A 22,293-nucleotide genomic window follows, 5' to 3' on the forward strand; every position below is an offset into this window, starting at 1 on the left:
CTGGCAGGGGGTATGGCATATACGAAACTCGACGTGAGCCATGCTTACCTGCAAGTCAAGCTAGAAAAGGCCTCTTGGGATTTTGTGATATACCAGGTTACCCTTCGGAGTCTCTTTGGCTTGTGCCATTTCCCAACGGACAATGGAAAATTTACTTCAAGGTTTGCCCCATGTTGTGGTTTATCTCAATGATGTCCTAGTAACAGGATTAACTGATGAAGAATGCCTGACTAACCTGGTAGAGGTACTGAAGCATTTCTCAAGTCAGAGTATGTTTGGAAAGAGAAAAATGTATCTTCCAAGCAAAAGAAGTGGTTTACCTGGGACTTGGGTTGACTTGCAGGGCCTTCACCCAGTAGAAGACAAGGTGAGAGCTATTCGTGTGGCGCTGGCACCGATAAACACCATAGAACTCAAGTCCTTCTTAGGAATGGTTAACTATTATGGTCGTTTTCTCTGAAATTTGTCAACAGTACTGGCTCCATTATACTTACTCAAGAAAAACCATAGGTGGACATGGCAAGCTCCACAACAGGTTTTTATGACAGCAAAGCAGTTGCTACATTCATCGGACCTGTTGGTACATTTTGCCCCAAAGAAAGAATTCATTTTGACCTGCAATGCACGGAGTAGGGGCAGTAGTCTCCCACCGGATGGCAGATGGCTCTGAATGGCCCATTGATTACGTCTCAAGAACACTCAATGTTGCAGAATGAAGATACTCACAAATAGAGAAAGAAGGCTTATCCATTGTATTTGGTGTTAAGAAGTTCACCAATACATCCATGGTCCCCACTTCACCATTGTATCCAATCACAAGCCAGTACTAGGCTTGTTCGTGGAAGGTAAGGCAATACCCACAATTGCCTCGGCACGCATCCAAACGTGGGCACTGGTTCTAGCTGCTTACGAATACACTTTTATCCACCAGCCGGCAAGCCAGATTCCAAATGCTGATGCACTGAGCCGATTATCTCTAACAGGCAGCAGTGTGAAAGTCCCAATTCCCTGAGAACTTGTCTTGTTATTAAACTTTCTGGATTTGTCACCAGTACATGCCAACAAATAAGCAAGTGGACAGATTGCGATTCAGTTTTGCCTCACATAAGGGAACAAGTCTTACAGGAATGGCTTAATGAGCCAAATTCGGATGAAATGAAGTCCTATTTTAATAGGAGCTACGAGCTCACCTGCCAGAATGGCATCTTGCTGTGGGGAGCAAGAGCCATTGCGCCTTCGAGAGGACGACAGCCATTATTGACTGAATTGCATAGTGCTCACCCCGGCATCTCTAGAATGAAAATGTTGGTGTGCAGCTACGTATGGTGGCCAGGGATGGATACAGAAATTGAAAATTTAGTCAAGAGCTGCATACGGTGCCAACAGGTAGAGAAATTGCCCCCTTCGGCTCCATTGCAACCCTGGGAATGGCCAGGAAGGCCAAGGGTCCGCCTCCACATTGACTGCGTGGGGCCTTTTTTGGGCGCAATGTTCCTCCTGATTATAGGTGCTCACTCGAAGTGGATGGATGTATACGAGGTGAGATCACCCACATCTGCCGCCACCATAGACAGATTGCATCAGAGTTTTGTGATACACGGGTTACCAGGGATAATGGAACGGCATTCACCAGCGGGGAATTCCAAAGATTTACAAGCCTCAGTGGCATAACGCATGTTAAGACCTCACCATATCACCCTCACCATACCAGCATCCAATGGGTTGGCCGAGAGGGCAGTCCAGACCTTCAAGTCTGGAATGAAAAAATTGGATGGAGACTATTGCACCTAGATCATCACGTTTCCTACTCAGCTGTAGGACTACGCCACACACGACCACCGGTATTGCCCCCGCAGAGTTATTAATGAAGAGACGTCTCAGGACATGTTTGAGTCTCATAAGGCCGGATTTAGTGGGGAGGGTAGAGAGAAGTCAGGAGGCCCAGAAAAATGGACACGATTCCCACAGTCGTGAAAGAAACTTCCCTGTTGGAGATGCAGTTTTTGCAAAGAACTTTGGAGATGGGCCCAAATGGCTATCAGGTGAAATGACTGCAGTGACAGGACCCTATCCAATCACATACCAGTCGAAGATCAGATAATTAGGAGACACATAGATCACCTCATGGAAAAGGGAAACAGATCTACAAGAAAGGATGCGCCAAGCATTCCCGTTGGAGTCTACACCATATGTGGAAGGAACTCCACTTGGTTTGGAAGTGCCTGTAGGATCTGTTGAGCCTGAGAGGGTTGAAGAGACAAACTTACAGGTTCCTACTGGAGAGTGCAGTGGAGAGATGATTCCTGAGAGCGAGGCCTCGGATAAACCATCCGAACTACGATATTCGACATGTTTGAAGAAGTCTCTAGACTGAGTTTGTAAATCGTTTAATTATGTAAATAGTTGATATATTGTAAAGATTGTAAATGGCACTTTCGAGTAAAGGGGGAGGGATGTGGTAACCTGAGGTGCAATACACCTTTAAGAGAACATGAGCAGATTGAACACGTGACTGTATTACCCAATTGCTGTTTAGCACGAGCTACAATGTTAACCAGTAGTTTAGAATAGGGTCTGGTTGGAGAAGCACGCATTGTGTTAGCGCTCTGTCACTTGTGTAAATAAACAGCATGTGCTTCATCTTACATTGGTCTCTGTGTCTGCAGTATTTTGTTTCCCAGCTCACTCACCAGTAGATAGGCACGCAACCGTGTTCACTGAGCAAAGCGACCCGACAGAAGCAACATAACAAATATCCTGCCAAACAGCACAAGCAAACTCAAGAGGTAACTTAAGAATGTTATCTAATGAAAATACCCATCCTGTTTTGTAAAGTCTTCCTGTAATCATCAGCTGAAACCTTGAGTGTCAGCCATGGCTCAGCTTGTCACTCTCTTGTCTCTGAGTTGGAAAGTTGTGAGTTTAAATCCCACTCCAGAAACTTAAGCACCAGAATCTAGACTTACGCCTCGGTCGGGAGTCCGCACTGTAGGACATGTCTCCTCCCATGTCTGCCATCTCAGGAGGGGGGATAAATGATCCTATGGCAGCATTAAAGGAAGAACAGGGGGGTTTGCCTGAAGACCTGATCAAGATGCATCTCTCAACCAGCAGTTTATTTCATTGTTGCTTGTGGGAGCTTGCTATGCACAAATTGGCTGCAGCATTTCTTGTGTTACAGCAGTGACTATACTTTAGGAAGCGGTCGCAAAGTGTTTTGGAATGTCCTGAGGCTGTGAAAAAATGCTCTCAAAATGCCAGTTCTTTCTTTAAAAACACTTCTGTTTACATTTCGGGCTATAATTGTGAGAAGGCCATATTATATGAGTGATGATGCAACAAAGCTCTGGGCAACAGAATATTGCACAAAGGGTGTAAGCAATCTTTGGAGCCTGGTCAACTATCTATCCAGATAGAAATTTCCTCAGAGCTACATGAACTCCGGTACTGTGACATCCCAGGCAACTCCAAGGAAATCCTACATCCATACAAAAGCAAAACACTGTGGTTGCCGGAAATCTGAAATAAAAACGGAAAATGCTTTAAACAGTCAGCAGGTCTGGTAGCATCTGTGGAGAGAGAAACAGAGTTAACGTTTCAGGTCAATGCAACAAAACTGTTCTGATGAAAAGTCATTGACCTGGAAAGGTAATTCCACATTTATTTCTGTTAATGCGCTTTCTGCCAGAAATTTCTCGGGAACAGCTCCGAGGAAGCTCCAGGCCAATGCAACCAGCAGCAGGAAAAAATCCCAGGGGGACAAAAGGCACTGGATGCTAAGTGGGCAGAGAACTGGCTTCAGGGCTCTCTGTGCAAATTTGCTCATTTTACATCCCTTTTTTGATGAAGCTAATTGGAAAATCTAGGCTAAGTGTGCAACTAAAGTTTGTGCTTAACATGGCTGAAAAAATATCACTCCAGTCTTCCTATGCCTGGGCCCTGAGGAAAAAAACATCTCATTGCTCCATTTAAAGGGTTAAAAGCCTACAAGGCGAGTCCTGCTTGACATAGACAAATGACAGCCCGAAATGCCAAATTTAGTAAACACACCTCCCTCATGTTACTCACCTACTTATCATTTCTGGGTGCCCTCCAACACTTCCAACTCCGAGGAAATACAAAGCTGGGATAGATTTAGCTGCGATAGGATCATGACTGTGCGTACTAGTTTTTAAAAATTCAACAAGCACTTTTGTAGGAAGCTTGAAAAGGCTCTCGAGTTCTCACAAGCTTTTTGTGCTTTATTAACACTGGGACAAATGCTCATTCCGAAGATTTAGATGATCTATTTTTTCTTGCTCATTTCCAAAGTGCAAAGCAGCACAGGGCCAGGCTGAATCTCCTTTAACCCTTTGGATATTTGCTTAAGTCACTGACTCAATTCCAGATCTGGTTTTGATATTTGATTCTCCTGTGGTCCGCGCTCTTTTAACGTGAGGTTTTCATCGAAGCGTAGATCATGGACGCAACTGGAACAGAACCAACAAGGATAACATTTTCGCCCTGGGATTATGTCCTCTTTGCCGCGATGCTCCTGATTTCCACTGGGATTGGGATATTTTTTGCTGCTCGCCGTACTGACAGGCAGAAGAAGGCAGACGACTTTTTCACGGGGGGGCGACAGATGTCGGCTCTGCCTGTGGGTCTGTCCCTGTCAGCCAGCTTCATGTCTGCAGTCCAGGTGTTGGGAGTTCCAGTTGAGGCATACAGATACGGAGCTAAGTTTATACAGATGTGCCTGGGGCAAACACTGAATGCTGTCCTGACTGCCTACTTCTTCCTGCCAATTTTCTATCGGTTGAGACTGACCAGCACCTATGAGGTAAGGTTGTTTGAGACCTGATGGAATTGGCGTTGGCGTCCATCCATTGGAGTCTTGATTGCAAAAATTCTGCATAAAAATAACTTTTCAAAACTGTCAGCATAAATGACTTTGGGGAGACAGGAGGTGAGTTCCTCTCTACAAGATTCCTAGCCTATGACCTGCTCTTGTAGCCACAGTATTTATATGGCTAGTCCAGTTCAGTTTCTGGTCAATGGTAACCCCCAGGATGTCGATGGTGGGGGATTCAGCGATGGTAATGCCATTGAATGTTACTGCTTAATAGATCCAACTTATGAATGAACATCTACATTTTATTCACCAATTATAGCAATTCCCACACATAGAGCTGCTATCGATTACAAAATATTAATTTCATACGGCTGAGCTGTTTTGTGAATGTTTAGATAAGATAAAGGGCGGAACCTCAGGGAGGTGATGGAGGTGTCGGCTGCCGACTCGAGATCTGGCCAGAGCCCCGCGTTGTCTCTTTCCGGGAAGGCCCACTACACCTTTTTCAGCCAGTGCCGGGCCTTTCCCTGGGATCAAGGACTCTGGGGGCGGAAGTCTTGCCCCTTCACCCCACAATAGTGCTGCCTGCCAATCAGAGACTGAATGGCAGTGCCATGGGGCAGGAGTGGCTGTTGCCGGTACAACACCAAACTGAGGCTAGGGTCATTACTGGTTCCCAGGATTTGCACAGTTGGGGCTGCGGGGGAGGGGTGTTGGTGGTGGGGGTGGGGGGTGGGGGTGGGGGGAGGTGGTTGAGGTTCGGCAGCAAGGGCAGTGGGCTGGTTCTCAGCGGGCACCCCCCTCACCCTCTTTGATGCCTGGTCCCTCGATCAGGCACTGCTTCTGGTTTAATGTCAGTGGTGGCAGATGAAGCACTTTAAGTGGGTGTTAATGACCCATTTAAGAGCGTCAATCAGCATCAGGGCGGGAAAGTCGCCCTTGAGCATTTCTGCCCCAGACTCAATTGGAGTGGAGGCAGGAAGGCTGCAGTGTTACCACCTGCCACCTACCAGCTTGATTAAATGCCCCCCTTGCCACCAAACTCACCATGGTGGGGGGTGGCGGTGGTGGGCACAAGATTCTGTCCATGGTGTTAGAAAAAGCTGATGAGTGTTTGTGGATATAATGGTTTACTTTTACAGTACCTAGAACTGCGTTTCTGCAAAAGCCTCCGACTGTGTGGGACCATACAATTCACAGCAGCCACGGTAAGTGCTTCAACACATCTTCTGTTTAAAATGGCGGCTAGATTGTCCCTGGGGAGCTGAGGCCGAGGTTCAGAAGGTTCTGGGCTCACCCCCACCAATCACACCTTGGTTTCTCAGAGTGACCAGGAGCATTGGTGGAGAGGGGGTGTTGTGAGACATGGAGAGGGGATTTTAACCCATCAAAACAGTTTGGGTTTGGGTCAGAGGTGCATGTAAAAGAACTGAGGTCCCCACAAACCTGCCCAGTTCCCATTTTAACCTGCTGGATCCAGTTTAGCTGCTTCACACACCCACGGTGATCTAACAGCATCTCCCACCCCCCCAACCCTTCTGATCTCCCCACAGCCAGGCGTACCCACTGGTACTTTGCCCAGTGCTCTTGAGATGGCCCCAACTACTGACTCCACAATGTCTAATACGGTCAGTGTTGGGCACAATCATCATACAGGCGGTTTGGGATCACAACCAGAGGAATTTTGGTGCCAACCATTTTCCCTTTCCTCTTTCAGAGCAGATTCTTTTAAATTGCACTTATATCTCACCCCATCTCACAGCCTGATTGGTTTCCAGGTCTTCCAATGAGCTGATTAAGTAAATACATTTGACGTACAGGCACTAACTGACAAAGTCGGTTGTATACGATCATTTAATGGACAAGGTTGTCATGAGAAAGTAGATCATTTTTTTTGAGTTAAGGTAAGGTGCACTTTAGCAGGTTGACTGTAAATCTAACTTGTGCTAAACCTGATCTGGAAGTGATTTATTCAGATTCGGAGTCCTGTACCCAGAAGTGGCAAAGAGCAATCTTAACTCAAGGTGTAACTGGATCAGAATGTTTCAATAGCGATGAGAATAATATAGAATTACAAAAGAATTATTCTTTTCAAATAGAAACAGAAAGTGCTGGAAATACTCAGCAGGTCTGGTTTGTCCAGCATTTTCTATTTTTATTTCAGATTTCCTGCATCCACAGTACTTTTCATTTATTTTTAATTTGTTCTTGGTATGTGAACATCACTGGCAATGCTAGCATTTGTTGCCCATCCCTAATTACCCTTGGTGATGATGAGCTGCCTTCTTGAACTGCTGCAGTCCATATGGTGTAGGTACACCCACAGTGCTGTTAGGAAGGGAGTTCCAAGGTTTTGACCCAGCAACAGTGAAGGAACAGCGATATAGTTCCAAGTCAGGATGTGAATGACTTTGATGGGAACTTGCAGGTGGCAGTGTTGCCATGCATCTGCTGCCCTTGTCCTTCTAGGTTGTAGTGGTTGTAGATTCAGAAGGTGCTGTTGGAGGAGCTTTGGCGAGTTGCTGTGATGGATCTTGTATATGACTGTTGTGGCACAGCGGATGGTAAATGCTGAGCTGCTCAATGGCTGCTACACTGTTTTGGCAATTTGTATTTTTATTTTGAGATGGGTGCCTTGAATTCAGTAGTAATAAGTCCACCTCAGCTTAAAGGTTTTTTTTGACAAAACTAAATTAAACATTTGTTAATCGAAGAAAAGATTTTAAGCACATACATAAGTCTCCGCACTACGACTATGATAACTCCTAGCTCCCTTAATTAATCTGACTCCCAGTTACACCTTCATTATGGCAGCAGTAAAACAACATAGATTTCAACAGACCCGGGCAAAGTACACAATATCCTGGATAGTGATATTTAAAATGAATTCTCTTAGCTTCGGTTCCTGGAGACAGCAGCTTGGTGCATAGAAACTGGAAGCTTTTTCCACTTGTTAGATCTTAGAGCTCCTTCTTCTTATACATAACTTCATCTCCTTTATACAGGTTTCTTCCTTTTTAATGTAAATCTTATTGCCCCAATATGTCTTTGCAACTTTACTTTTTCCATAATATAAATCTTTCATCGCACTCATATAATCAGTAATCTTTGGTAAAAATAAACACACTGTTTGCCTTAGCCTCTGTTGGCTAGGTGTAACACCTTATCATCTCTTTGAAATTCACTACTCAGGTTTATCTAAAAATGCAAAAGTTCTTCACACTTCACATTCTAAAAGTTCAGCCAGGTTTGTGTATTTAGCAATTCAAACCTAGTTTCTCTTCTGATACATCAAAGCACCCAGACCAGGTGTCTGTAATTCAATTAAAACCCACGCACGCACAGAGAAATGAATTCAACCCCACTATTAACCTATTTTTACAATAAGTTACAATAATATTATGAAAAATATTATATTTTCAGAACGGCTGCAGGGCAACCTGAAGGGGGAGGGTGATAAGCCATGATACATGTTGGTACCAATGACTTATGTAGAAAGAGGGATGAGGTCTTGCATCAAGAATTCAGGGAGTTAGGCAGCAGACTAAAAAGCAAGACCTCTCGGGTTGTAATCTCTGGATTACTCCCAGTGCCACGTGCTAGCGAGCTCAGAAATAGGAGAATAGCACAGATGAATACGTGGCTTAAGAGTTGGTGCAGGAGGGAGGGTTTTAGATTCCTGTATCATTGAGACCATTTCTGGGGAAGGTGGGACCTGTACAAGTGGCACGGTGTACATCTGAACCAGAGCGGGACTAACATCCTAGCTGGTGGGTTTGCTAGTGCTGTTGGGAGGGGTTTAAAGTAATTCAGCAGGGGGAGGGGACACAGAATGTTAGCAGAATAGGGACCTATCATAATACGGTAAAACAATCAAGTCAGAGGGAGTACAGCTGCATTAAGTTTCAAGGGAGTAAGGCAAGGCTGGATGGCCTTTACTTTAATGCCAGGAATATTACAGGTAAAACGGGTGAGTTAAGGGTGAGAATTGACACGTGGAATTGTGATATAGTAGTTATCACTGAGATATGGTTGAGGGAGGGGCAGGATTGGCAGCTCAACATTCCGGGATATAGAATCTTCAGGCGAGATAGGGGATGGAGTATAAGAGGACCAGGCATTGCATTGTTAGTTAAGGAGTCAGTTACTGCAGTAAGGAGAGATGATATCTTGGAGGGGGCATCGAATGAAGCTTTGTGGTTAGAGCTAAGGAATAAAAAAGGGGCAGCCACATTGTTAGGTGTTTATTATAGACCCCCAGATAGTCAGCAGGAAATTGAGGAGCAAATATGTGCACAATTTGCGGAGGTGTGTAAAAACAATAACAATAGGATAATTATATTAGGTGATTTCAACTTTCCCAACATTAATTGGGATAGACATAGTGTTAAGGGCTTGGATGGAGTGGATTTCTTGAAATGTGTACAGGAGAACTTTTTAGATCAATATGTAGAGGGTCCAACAAGGGATGGCGCACTGCTGGACCTAATTCTGGGGAAGGAAGCCGGACAGGTGGCTGAGGTGGTGGTGGGCGAGCATTTTAGTGATAGCGACCACAACATGGTACAATTTAAGCTTGTTATGGACAAAGAAATAGACAAGTTGCAAAAAAAATGTTTTGGATTTGGGGAGAGCGGATTTTAGTAAAATAAGGCAGGCTTTGGCCAAGGTAGACTGGGAACAGCTACTTGTGGGGAAATCTACAGAGGAGCATTGGCGAGTGTTCAAAAAGGAAATGGGGAGGGTTCAGGCTCAACATATTCCCTCTAGGGTTATAGGAAGGCGTATCAAGCCCAGAGAACCATGGATGACCAGAGATATTCAGGATACAATGAGAAGGAAAAGAGGCTTTTAGCAAGTACAAGGGAAGCAAATCAGCGGAGGCATTAGTGGAGTACAGAAAGTGCAGGGTGGAGCTTAAGAAAGCAATTAGGAGAACAAAGAAGGGATATGAGAAAGCTCTGGCTGGTAAAAGTAGGGAAAATTCCAAGATATTCTATAAGTAAATTAATGGAAAAGGATAACCAGGGAAAGAGTAGGGCCCATTAGGGAGCAAGGGGGAAATCTATGGGTGGAGCCAAAGGACATCGGTAGAGTGTTGAACGAATACTTCACATCCGTCTTCACCCAAGAGAATGAGGATGAAGGTATGGAACTTGGGGAGAGAGACTGCGAGGTTCTTGAGCAAATTGACACAGGGAGTGACAAGGTATTGGAGGTGTTGGCAGGCTTAAAAGTGGACAAATCTCCAGGTCTGGATGATTTGTGTCCCAGGCTGCTGAGGGAGGCAAGGGAGGAGATCGTAGGGGCTCTGACCCAAATTTTTAATTCTTCTCTGGCCACAGGGGAGGTCCCAGAGGACTGGAGAACAGCTAATGTGGTTCTGCTATTTAAGAAGGATTGTAGAGAAAGCTAGGGAACTACAGACCAGTGAGTCTCACGTCAGTGGTAGGGAAACTATTGGAGAAAACTCTGAAGGAGGGAATTTATCTCCACTTGGAGAGGCAAGGTTTGATCAGGGATAGTCAGCATAGCTTTGTCAGAGGGAAGTCATGCCTAACAAATTTGATTGAATTTTTTGAGGAGGTGACCAGGTGTGTAGATGAGGGTAGTGCAGTTGATGTAGTTTATATGGATTTCAGCAAAGCCTTTGACAAGGTCCCACATGGGAGACTTATAAAGAAGGCAAATGCACATGGGATACAACGTAATTTGATGAGGTGGATTCAAAATTGGCTTAGTTGTAGGAGACAGAGGGTGATGACAGAAGGATGCTTTAGTGACTGGAAGCCAGTGTCCAGTGATGCACCACAGAGATCTGTGCTCGGTCCCCTATTATTCGTCATTTATATAAATAACATAGATGACTATGTGGGGGGTAGGATTAGTAAGCTTGTGGATAACACAAAGATTGGCTGGGTGGTTAACAGTGAGGTTGAGTGTCTTGGGCTGCAGGAAGATATAGATGGGATGGTCAAATGGGCAGATAAGTGGCAGATGGAATTTAACCCTGAAAAGTGTGAGGTGATACACTTTGGAAGGAATAATTTGACAAGAAAGTATTCAATCTACGGCATGACAATAGGAAGTTCTGAGGAACAAAGGGACCTTGGCATATGTGTCCATAGATCTCTGAAGACAGAGGGACATGTTAGTGGGGTGGTGAAAAAGGCATATGGGACACTTGCCTTTATCAATCGAGGCATAGGTTACAAAAATAGGGAGGTCATGTTGGAGTTGTATAGACCCTTGGTGAGGCCACAGCTGGAGTACTGTGTGCAGTTCTGGTCACCACATTATAGGAAGGATGTGATTGCACTGGAGGCGGTGCAGAGGAGATTCACCAGGATGTTGCCTGGGATGAAACATTTAAGTTATGAGGAGAGGTTGGATAGACTTGGGTTGTTTTCGTTGGAGCAGAGAGGACTGAGGGGCGACCTGATCAAGGTGTACAAGATTATGAGGGGCATGGGCAGGGTGGATAGGGAGCAGCTGTACCCTTGGTTGAAGGGTCAGTCATGAGGAAACATAAGTTCAAGGTGAGGGGCAGGAGGTTTAGGGGGATGTGAGGAAAAACTTTTTTACCCAGAGGGTGGTGACGGTCTGGAATGCGCTGCCTGGGAGGGTGGTGGAGGCAGGTTGCCTCACATCCTTTAAAAAATACCTAGATGAACACTTGGAACATCATAACATTCAAGGCTATGGGCCAAGTGCTGGTAAATGGGATTAGGTAAGTAGGTCAGGTATTTCTCACATGTCAGTGCAGACTTGATGGGCCGAAGGGCCTCTCTGCACTGTGTGATTCTGTGATTCTGTGATTTATGACAATGGCACAGACTGCTGCCACTGTTCACAGGTGGTGGGAGTGAATGTTTAACATGGTGGATGGGTTCCTGTTCAAGCAGGCTGATTTGTGTTGGATGGTTTGAGCTTCTTGAGTGCTGTCAGAGCTGCACGCATCCAGGCAATATTCCATCTCACTTCTGACTTGTGCCTTGTAGACAATGGACACACTTTGGGAAATTAGGAGGTGAGTGTTATGAGCATAGCTGATGTTAATTACTGCACAAACCAAATCCCAGAGGGACACTTGGCTTACAGGCCACAACGTTTTTTTTGTATTCTGAAAATGAGAAGAAAACACACTGATCTCAGCAGTAAAAGGTCCAATAACACTTTTGGGATTTAAAAAATTCAAAGTAAAAGTTTTATTAACAAGGTTAAAAGAAAACTTAAGCACACAAGATTATAGTTGCACAATTAAAATTAGTCTTACAAAACATTCCCCCTAAAAGACGCTCCACTTGGTCAGACCCACAAGTAAACACCTTCCAGGCAACACTCCCTTATAGATGTTTAACTATAAAATCCAGTAATATTACCCAAGGCAAACAGCTGTAGCTTTAAAAAAGGCATACCTCATGACATCTTAAACTCTCTTCCACTCTACTGTGGAAGTCCAAGACTTCAGAACAAAACTGCTTTTTGTAGCCCAAGACTTTGCTGGCTTGACCGAATGGCTGAATCAAATTACGTCTTCTCCCAGCCCAGAGCTAACAGCTATAGCTAACAACCAACAGCTACCAGCTCTCTACAGTAACTCTAAAATATCTTTTCCCCCTTTAATCTCAGGTTCCATTGTTCTCACACTCTTTGAAATGCAAATCCTTTCAAACATAAAACCTTTCATGTTTTTATTTTGTCTCTGCTTTCATAAGACCATAAGACATAGGAGCAGAAATTAGGCCCTTCGGCCCATCGTGTCTGCTCTGCCATTCAATCATGGCTGATAGGTTTCTCAACCCCATTCTCCCACCTTCTCCTCGTAACCTTTGATCCCCTTACCAATCAAGAACCTATCTATCTCGGCCTTAAATACACTCAATGACCTGGCCTCCACAGCCTTCTGTGGCAATGAATTCCATAGATTCACCACTTTCTGGCTAAAGAAGTTTCTCCTCATCTCTGTTCTAAAAGGTCTTCCCTTTACTCTGAGGCTGTGCCCTCGGGTCCTAATCTCTCCTACTAATGGAAACATCTTCCCCACATCCACTCTATCCAGGCCTTTCAGTATTCTGTAAGTTTCAATCAGATCCCCCCTCATCCTTCTAAACTCCATCGAGTATAGACCCAGAGTCCTCAAACGTTCCTCATATGTTAAGCCTTTCATTCCAGGGATCATTCTCGTGTACCTCCTCTGGACCCTCTCCAGGGCCAGAACATCCTTCCTGAGATACGGGGCCCAAAATTGCTCACAATATTCTAAATGTGGTCTGACCAGAGCCTTATAAAGCCTCAGCAGCACATCCCTGCTTTTATATTCTAGTCCTCTCAAAATAAATGCCAACATTGAATTTGCCTTCCTAACTACAGACTCAACCTGCAAGTTAACCTTAAAAGAATCCTGGACTAGGACTCCCAAGTCCCTTTTCACTCCAGATTTCTAAATTCTCTCCCCATTTAGAAAATAGTCTATGCCTCTATTCTTCCTACCAAAGTACATGACCTCACACTTCCCCACGTTGTATTCCATCTACCACTTCTTTGCCCATTCTCCTAACCTGTCCAAATCCTTCTACAGCCTCCCCGCCTCCTCAATACTACCTGTCCCTCCACCTATCTTTGTATCATCTGCAAACTTAGCCAGGATGCCATCAGTTCCTTCTTCTAGATCATTAACGTATAAAGTGAAAAGTTGTGGTCCCAACACTGACCCCTGCGGAACTCCACTAGTCACCGGCCGCCATCCTGAGAAGGGCCCCCTTATCCCCACTCTCTGCCTCCTGCCAGACATCCAATCTTCTTTCAGGTCAATAAAATGTAATATGCCCTCTTCTGTTTACCTATGGAACTGGTGCAAGATGCAAATATGTTTCTTGTATTCTCTGACTTCCTTTTGATATTCTAACAAACTCTCAACTTATCTAAAAATGCAAATGTTAGATCTAACCTATTCACCTGTACCTCAAACCTAATGCCTCTATCCTTTCATGTTTTAAACCTCCCAGACAATGTCTTCCAGTAACCTTTCCCCAGCTTAATTAAATCATTTACACACATGCAAACACACACACACACACACACACACACACATACAGTCTTTTTCACAGAATCACACAATATTCCCCAAAAATATTTTTAAAAATAACATTCATTCTCACATGAGCTGCTTGCCACAGAATTCCCACCTATCACCTGCCACAGTATTTATATGGCTGCTCCAGTTCAGTTTCTGGTCAATGATGACCCCCAGGATCTTGATAGTGGGGGATTCAGTGATGATAATGCTGTTGAATGTCAAGGTGAGATGTTCTTTGCCTGGCACTTGTGTGGTGCGAATGTCACTTGCCACTTATCAGCCCAGCCTAAATGTTGTCCAGGTCCCTGTGTAAATGGGCAGTAGAAAGCACAGTGAAGTTACCAGAAACACTGAGTTTTGCAATGCACAGTGTCACAAAATGGTTACAATCACGTCCCTGCCCAAAGTCTTCCCGTTGCGAGATGCCATTCTCAGTTGTGATGCCATGGGAAGGATGGAGCAGACGGCAAACTTTTCCCCACAGGGGGATAGAGGAAGGAGAAGTGAGCGCTGGAAGATTATTAATGCAGTAAATGGATAGAAGCTTAGAAGGAGATTGTCCCTAACTCTGTCAGCTGAGACAGGTGCATTTTGCAATGAACAGAAGGATGAGTTTCAATAGATCCCATGGCCTCTTTCTCATCACTGACTTATTCATAGGGTGTCAATGTCATTGGCAAAACCATCCCTTGATGCCCATCCCTAATTGCTCCAGAGTGGGTGGTGGTAAACCAACTCTTGAATACAACTGAGTGGCATTCCAAGCAATTTCAGAGGGCAATAAACATCAACCACATTGCTGTGGATCTGGAGTTACATCTAGGTTGGGTAGATGGCAGATTTCTTTCCCTGAAAGAAGCTATTGACTCAGGTAGGTTTTTTTTAGAAAACTCTAGTAGTTGCAAGGCCACAATTATTGAGACTAGCAACTAGCCTTTTAATCCAGATTTATTTAATTGAAGTTAAACCCCACCAGCTGTCATGGTGGGATTTGAATTCATGTCTCTGTAACATTAGTCCAGACCTCTGGGTCACTAGTGCAGTAATTAGAGAACTGCTTTCTACCAAATGCCTTTTGTTATCCTTGCCTGTTCTTAAAACAAGCTCCTGCTAGCAGGCTTCAATCAGTGAGTCTCTATCTGTTGAAGACCTAGTACCATCGTTCCCTTGTAACTCCACCGACTGATCCTTGATGTTCTTTTTAACACTGTAGGTCCTGTACACTGGGATTGTCATTTATGCGCCTGCACTGATATTAAACCAAGGCAAGTATTTGCTCCTTTGTTTCTCTTTTGTAGAATTACAAATATGTGTGAGCTGGAATGGGCAGTTCAAACCCTTTTCCAATCACTTAGGGTTAGTGTGGGGTATCTGCCCTCTGCCAAACCCCTCCACCTCTTTATACCCCCCTGTCCTCCTTTAAGCCCCTGTCAAAGCCCATCTGTTTGACCAAGATTTTTGATCACCCTTCTAATATTTCCTTTACCTCAGCATCTGTTTTTGTCCATTAGCACCTCTGAGCTCCGCCTTTGTGTATGAAAGGTGCTATATAAATGGAAATTATTGCTACAAATCCAATGCCAGCAGAACCTGATGATCTGACTCCGAGATCGATAACATGATAATCCCGTAACACAAGAGTACTGGCCGATGTCCGACTGGACCAACACTTATCAAAATCATTTCTGGGGATATGGGCTTTGCTGGAAAGGCTGGCACTTATTGCCCATCACTAGATGCCCTTGAGAAAGTGTTGGTCCGTTTGCTTCTTGAGTTGTCGCAGTCTATCTGGTGGAGGTTACACCCACAGTGCTGCGCTAGGAAGTGAGCCAGGATTTTCACCCAGCAACACAAAACAACAGCTGATTTAAGAAAATAACTTTAATCTAATCCTCCATTTTGGTTTTGAAGGCTAGTGAAAACGAGTACCAAGTCATCGGCTTACTTTCAACATCTGGCAGTCAGAAATTCCTCATCTGTTGTACAATAAGACTCCACCATCAGTTTTCATCTTTTAAATAACCAGTGGAATAAAGTAAAAACTAACAAACTCCAGTAGAGATGATAAAAACAAGCACAATTCATGAAATTGACAAGCGGTAACCGCTCTCTCACTCCTCAGTACCAAATTGCAAGTTTGGTCCGTGTACTCTGTATGATAAGAGTTACCAACTCTGGCTGAAGCCATTCCAGGAGACTTTTTAATCCAAAACTGATGACATTATTGATTGACCTGTCAGTTCAACCCACGCACAATACGGAACTTCAGAACCCCGCCACCCTATAGCTGCACTGCGCCTGCTATTATTAGTCTGTCACACTCAATACATGGCATGCTGAGGAAATAGCTCAAAAAACATTACACCTCTGCAGACAAAAGAACGGTCAGGACCTGCGAAAGGAAGTCACAGTTACTTTTTTAAATCCTTTCATCGAGTGCGGTTGTCGGTGGCAAGTCCAGCAGTTGCTGTCCATCCCTAATTACCCTTGTACTGAGGGGCTCGTGAGGTCATTTCAGAGGGTAGTTAAGAGTCAACCGCATCGCTGTGGGTCTGGAGTCACATGTAGGCCAGACCAGGTCAGGACAGCAGATTTCCTTCCCTAAAGGACATTGGTGAACCAGATGGGTTTTTAGAGCGATCGATGATAGTTTCATGGTCACCATTACTGAGACTAGCTTTATATTCTACATTTATGAACTGAAATCAAATTCCACCAGCTGCCATGATGGGATTTCAACCCATGTCCCCAGAGCATTAGCTTCACTGCTTTATAAATATTGAGCTGTGTAATGTTCATAGCTAAATAGGACAGCTTACTTCTTCCAGCTTTGTAAGTTTTCTAGCAGCACATCGAGCTCCATTTACCAAATGACCTTAAGAGAGTCGAGTATAAAGCCCTCTAGGCGAGTATGCATTGATGCATTTCTTTTCTGCTGGTGCAGCACACACAGCGGCACCCCTTTTACCGCCAATGACTGTCTTCTCGGTGGGGAAAGCTTTCTAGGCATTATGTAATCTTTCTAGCCCAGTACCGCTCCTTTGAGCCTCAGGGCTCCCAGTGGGGAGACAGCTCTCTAGCTGGCTTGGCGATGGGTTTCCCAGCGGGAGCTGTCGGCAGTGCTCGCTCCCTTTCCCCCCCTCGAGGCTTCGGCGGGGAAGCAACTTTCATGAGCACAGTACACGTGCGCATCGGCACCAGTTTACGTGATTACATTTTGTGTCATCACACTGCCAGGTACGCAGTCAGATTACTGCTTTGATGATCTTGGAGCTCTGACAGAGTTTCTGTATGAATTATGTGGCTGATTTGCTTGAAACACCATTTTAAAATCGCTCGCGTCCCTTTCAGTGGCCAACGGGTGATTGATGGCGATTCTGGTGGACTCTCGACCATTCCGGGAGGGTCAGTGTGATTTTATTTTTGTACTTTCATGGGATGTGGGTGTTGCTGGCAAGACCAGCATTTGTTGCCCATCCCTAATCTCCCTTGAAGTGAGTGGCTTGCTAGGGCATTTCAGGGGGCAGTTAAGAATCAGCAACATTGCTGTGGGTCTGGAGTCACATGTAGACCACACCAGGTAAGGACGGAAGATTTTCTTCCCTAAAGGACATTAGTGAACCAGATGGGTTTTTACAACAATCGGCAATGGTTTCATGGCCACTATTACTGAAAGGAGCTTTTCAATTCCAGATTTTTATTAATTGATTTCATATTCCCCCAGCTGCCATGATGGGATTTGACCTATACCCCAGAGGGTTAGCCTAGAGCTCTGGATTACTGGTCCATGACATCACCACTACAAATCATCTCCATTCCCTCCCCTCCCACCCATCTCCCCAACCCCACCCACCCATCCCCCCAACCCCACCCACCCACACACCCACAGCACTGCCCTATCCTAAAATAACCCAGGATTGTTCCTTGGCTCTAAAATTTTTGGGCTTTGATCCCTAAAAAACAAAGGTCGACTTTTACTTGAGGCATATGAAAAATTACAAACCTTTAAACCAAAAAATCTTGGGTTAACTTTTCCATGAGATTGAATTTTCATAGGGATTATATGGTAATTTCCTCCTTTAGGGTGACAAATTCTGGGATGGAAGGCCATTATGTGTAAGATTCCTTATAAGGAAATGTGATACATTGTTTAATGGACTGTGTTGAGCCATTAATATGTGGTGTAGTCTCATCCTGATGTGGCTTGTTGTCTTTCAGTTACTGGTCTTAACATCTGGGCATCTCTGTTATCCACTGGATTCATCTGCACATTCTACACAACTGTGGTTAGTACAGAACATTTACACAGAAATCCACATCACTGTGTTAAAGGCCCTGATATTCTACAATGCTCACACTTTTAGATTCTAGTTTAACCTGGCACCTTCATGGTTGATTCTATAAACTACAGGCACCTTCGAGATGTTCTGTAAAGAGATCAGCATTGTCTATTTCTCAATGACACAATGGATTCAAAATTAAAATCTTTCATTGTGATATAACTGTCTGATGTGATGGTTCCTTTCTCTCTGCTCCTTCCCTGTTGTTGTAATGGTGTTGGTTACAGAATGTGTCTGTTATGGAAGTTTTTGTAGTCTTCTGTATGTTAACAGCAAGTCTTAATTAACTACTTGTAACTATATAAATATATACAGTCATGGATACAGGCAAGGAGCTATCTCCATTTCTGGGTCTTAACATGTCTCTGGCCAACACCACACTGACCTTGGTACTGGGTCATGTGCCTTCTTACATCACTGTGTGGGCTGTACTGTACTTAGTCCCACATTAACACTGTATATACCAGACCCTTATACTGTACCCCCCCCCCCCAAGTCTTCTCCCATGGTTATAGAGTTACATTAGTTTACTTCAAGTATTACATTGTTATAAGTCTTATGCATTTACCTTATGGTTACAATCTTAATGCTATTCCGATATTATTGCTGTTACAGTATTAGCTTTAACAACATTCTCACTACCCCATCTCCCCCCCTTCAAGTCCTTGAAGTTAGAGGTTCAGGTGGTCTGGAGGCCTTTTAACTTTTCCACATCTCGTTCACCATCCTGTCAGAAGAGCGGTAGGCTCTGTTGTTTTTAAATTCATTCATGGGATGTGGCTGTCGGTGGCTTGGCCAGCATTTATTGCCCATCCCTAATTACCCTTGTTCAGAGGGCATTCAACCACATTGCCATTGTTGGTTCTGGTTCTTGCTATTGGTTTGGAGGTTGGACTGGCCTCTGGGTTTGCTCTCATTCTTTTCGTCCATTGCTTGATGTTGAAGCACGCCTGGTTAGTTCGGTTGTTGTGTTGAACCATGGTTGCTGTTGCTCTCGATCGTTTCTTGCAGGGTGGGCGAACGTGGTATTTGGCTCCTTGGTGCTGCTTTATCTTCTTCTTGCTCCGTCTGAGCCACCTCAAAGTCTTTGAGCCTTCCTGTGGCAAGGAGAAGCTCGGGTGATACGCTCACCTCTGCGTTTTGTTCTTGATGGTGAGAGACTGCTACCAGATTCCAGCATCCCTTGTGTTTGTGGCATGCTGGCTGGAAGCTGCAGTGTGTGCACAGCAATTGCTGTGTTGACCAGCTGTACCATCGTTGTAGTTGGAGGTGGAGACTTCTCAGACTGCTGATCATTCTCTGGTACCGCTTCCACTGGAGGTGCCTGGTAATCGCGTGGTAGGTTGGTCTGACCGTTGGGGACTTTCTGGGCCCTGGAATGATGATGGGCAAACCTACCCCACAAAAAGAGAAGAGAGGTCGAAGGTGAAATCTGAGTCTGAATACTGTTTAGTGTTTGAGCACTCAGGACCATGCTGTCCTGGCTGGCTAACGACAGTGGTAGTCTTGACATCCTCCGCCATCTGGAGGAGATCCAAGGCAACCCTGGCATTCCTGCTCAGGAGAGAGACAGGCTGCTTACAGATGATGTACATCAGCTCAAAGATCTGTTTGCTGCCATGTCTCAGTGGTTCCAGGAACAGGCTGATGACCGAGAGTCGGCCTCCCCCTGCCCCATAGGGTGGAGTGTCCGTCGTTCGAAACCAGTGGTGTTTGAGCCGTGGTTCCTTGCCTGACAGGATTGTCACACTGGCTCCTGATTCTAATTTAACATTTGTTAGGTGACCATTTGCCAGGACGTCAGCATTCCAAAATGAAGAACCACATTCTTTGGCCTCAGCCCAGAAGCATGGCTGTGTGACTTCTGCATTTTCAGGCTCGACCTCGTGGATGACCTTTGGGCTCTCTGTGCGGTGCTGGGTTTTGACTTGCACAGTTTACCGAAGTCTCCCTGTCTGTTCCCTTGGAAACATTGGGCCGTTCTGGCAGGACACTGATCCCTCCTGTGAGGATGCTTCACCCCGCAGCGCTGGCAAGGTCGCTCTGCTGGGCGGCTCAGGGATTGCTTTCCCTGACTTGGATTGTCCTTGCGTCTTTGAGGCCAGGTAAGCTGGACCGAGGGTTGGCTTCTGCCCCATGTTGTGTCCATTCCCTGTAGGATTCTCCTGTGTTGCTCACGTAGCTCAGACAGTCTAACAAGCTGGATTGCCTTGTCTAGGCTAAGATAACCTCTAGCTTGCCGGTCTGCAAACTTTTTGCTGAGCTCTGGAGCAATTGTGTCCCATAAAAATATTCCTCTCCAAAGAGTCCAATGTTATGACTGGCCTGGGCCTTAGGTGAGCCCAAGTGGAATGGAGATCCACGATGAAGATTTTTTAAGTGTGGATACAGCTTTAAGAGCTTACAGGCTTCCAAGAGGGCGTCGCCATTCACTGCAGTACAAAGGATTTCCCGCGCTGGCCGGTTTTGGCGGGCTCCGCAAAATGGCGGCAGCGCACTTCTGGAAGAAGAACGTTTAACAGTGGCTACGTGGGTCGGCTGTCTGCTGAGTTGGTTTATTCAATGACATAGCATTGCGAGGAACAAGGCGTTTAAATTAACTGCAGGCTTGCTGTTTAAGGGCTCGGACAGTCGTAAGGTTCCTGAGAGCCAAGTAAGTTAATTATTAATACTTATTTCTTTCCTTTCAACTCAGAGGCCACGTGTTGAGGCTCAGAGCCGGGGATCAGGATTAGCGACGGGTTTTGTTCAAATGGTGCTTCTGACTGAATTAGTAAAAGGGGCTTCTTAGGGCTGGCTGCAGTCTGGAAGGTAAAAAGATTTAGCTGACTCTTGCAGCCTGCTGCGGCAGTAACACCTTTGCCTTTAGCTTCTGGGTCCTTTTCTCTGGAGTGTTATCTGGTGAATTTTCTCAGTGCCTTTAGCTTTAGCTTCAGTGGGAGCTTCTTTCAGTTCAGAATCCATTGAAGACTCTATTTTTCTTAGTTTCTCAGCATTGTGGGGTTGAGGGCTTTTCATCCCGAGCTGACACCATGGCGAATTTTACAGGCTCACCCAATTCAATGGACTTTTGAATGGTTTGCGGCATTTTATGACCCCACCCCCACTGCAACGGAGCCATAACATTCTGCCCTATGTCACAATGGTGTTGCCGGTTAAGGAAGTCTTTGTAGTCATCTTTATGTTAACAGCAAGTCTTAATTAACTACTTGTAACTATATACATATATACAGTAATGTAGCAGTAATACAGGCATGGAACTATCCCCATCTCTAGGCCTTAACACGTCTCTGGCCAACACCACACTGACTTTAGGCCTGGGTCATGTGCCTTCTTACATTACTGTGTGGGCGGTACTGTGTTCAGTCCCACATCAACCCTGGAGATACCAGGCCTTTAAACCACACCTGTAACTCTGCAATGTTCTCCCCTTCAAGTGTTTCTCCAATTCCTTCATGAATTACAATCGAATCTGCTTCCACCGCCCTTTCAGGAAGCACATTCCAGATCATAAAAAAACCCACTGTATAAAATAAATCTCTCCATCTCTTCCCTCTGGACCTCTTTCCAAAGGCTTTAAATCTGTGTCCTCAAGTTCCTGACCCTCCTGCTAGTGGAAATGGTTTCTAATGCTTTAATAGTTTTTATTGATGCTGACCTACCACAGTTGTCGAGATATGGAGAGGTGTTGCTCACCATGTTCCTGTGTTTAATGGATTTCACTCCTGTGTCTCCAGGGAGGGTTGAAAGCAGTCGTCTGGACTGACGTCTTTCAAGTCATCACCATGATGTCCGGTTTTGTTGCTATCATGATCCGGGGAACCTATTTAGTTGGAGGAAGTGGCAAATTCCTGGAGAATGCATATAATGGGTCCAGGATCAATTTTGGAGAGTAAGAAAATGCCTTTGCTATTGACGTTCATCATTCGGGCACCTAGTATCCCAGTGAATCCCAAATCTCCATCATCACTGAACCTGGCTGGAGCAGAACTCAAAGCTGAGGATAAAGTTGGTGTAAACAATCATGTTCTGGCACTGGA

At 45.0% G+C, this 22,293-nt stretch overlaps 1 protein-coding gene across 1 annotated transcript in view; it reads left to right on the forward strand.

The window, feature by feature from the left end:
- The first annotated feature begins 4,159 nt into the window (after positions 1-4,159).
- slc5a5 (solute carrier family 5 member 5) overlaps positions 4,160-22,293 on the forward strand; it is a 40,679-nt gene continuing 22,545 nt past the window's right edge. The window contains exons 1-5 of the mRNA XM_078556353.1: positions 4,160-4,822; positions 5,977-6,042; positions 15,127-15,178; positions 18,132-18,199; positions 21,991-22,145. Of these exons, the coding sequence (XP_078412479.1) occupies positions 4,460-4,822; positions 5,977-6,042; positions 15,127-15,178; positions 18,132-18,199; positions 21,991-22,145 (704 nt within the window). The 5' untranslated portion in view covers positions 4,160-4,459. The remainder of the gene's footprint in view (positions 4,823-5,976; positions 6,043-15,126; positions 15,179-18,131; positions 18,200-21,990; positions 22,146-22,293) is intronic.

Source organism: Cetorhinus maximus, chromosome 13 (genome assembly GCF_964194155.1).
Source record: "Cetorhinus maximus chromosome 13, sCetMax3.hap1.1, whole genome shotgun sequence".
In the NCBI taxonomy this organism is placed as follows: domain Eukaryota; kingdom Metazoa; phylum Chordata; class Chondrichthyes; order Lamniformes; family Cetorhinidae; genus Cetorhinus; species Cetorhinus maximus.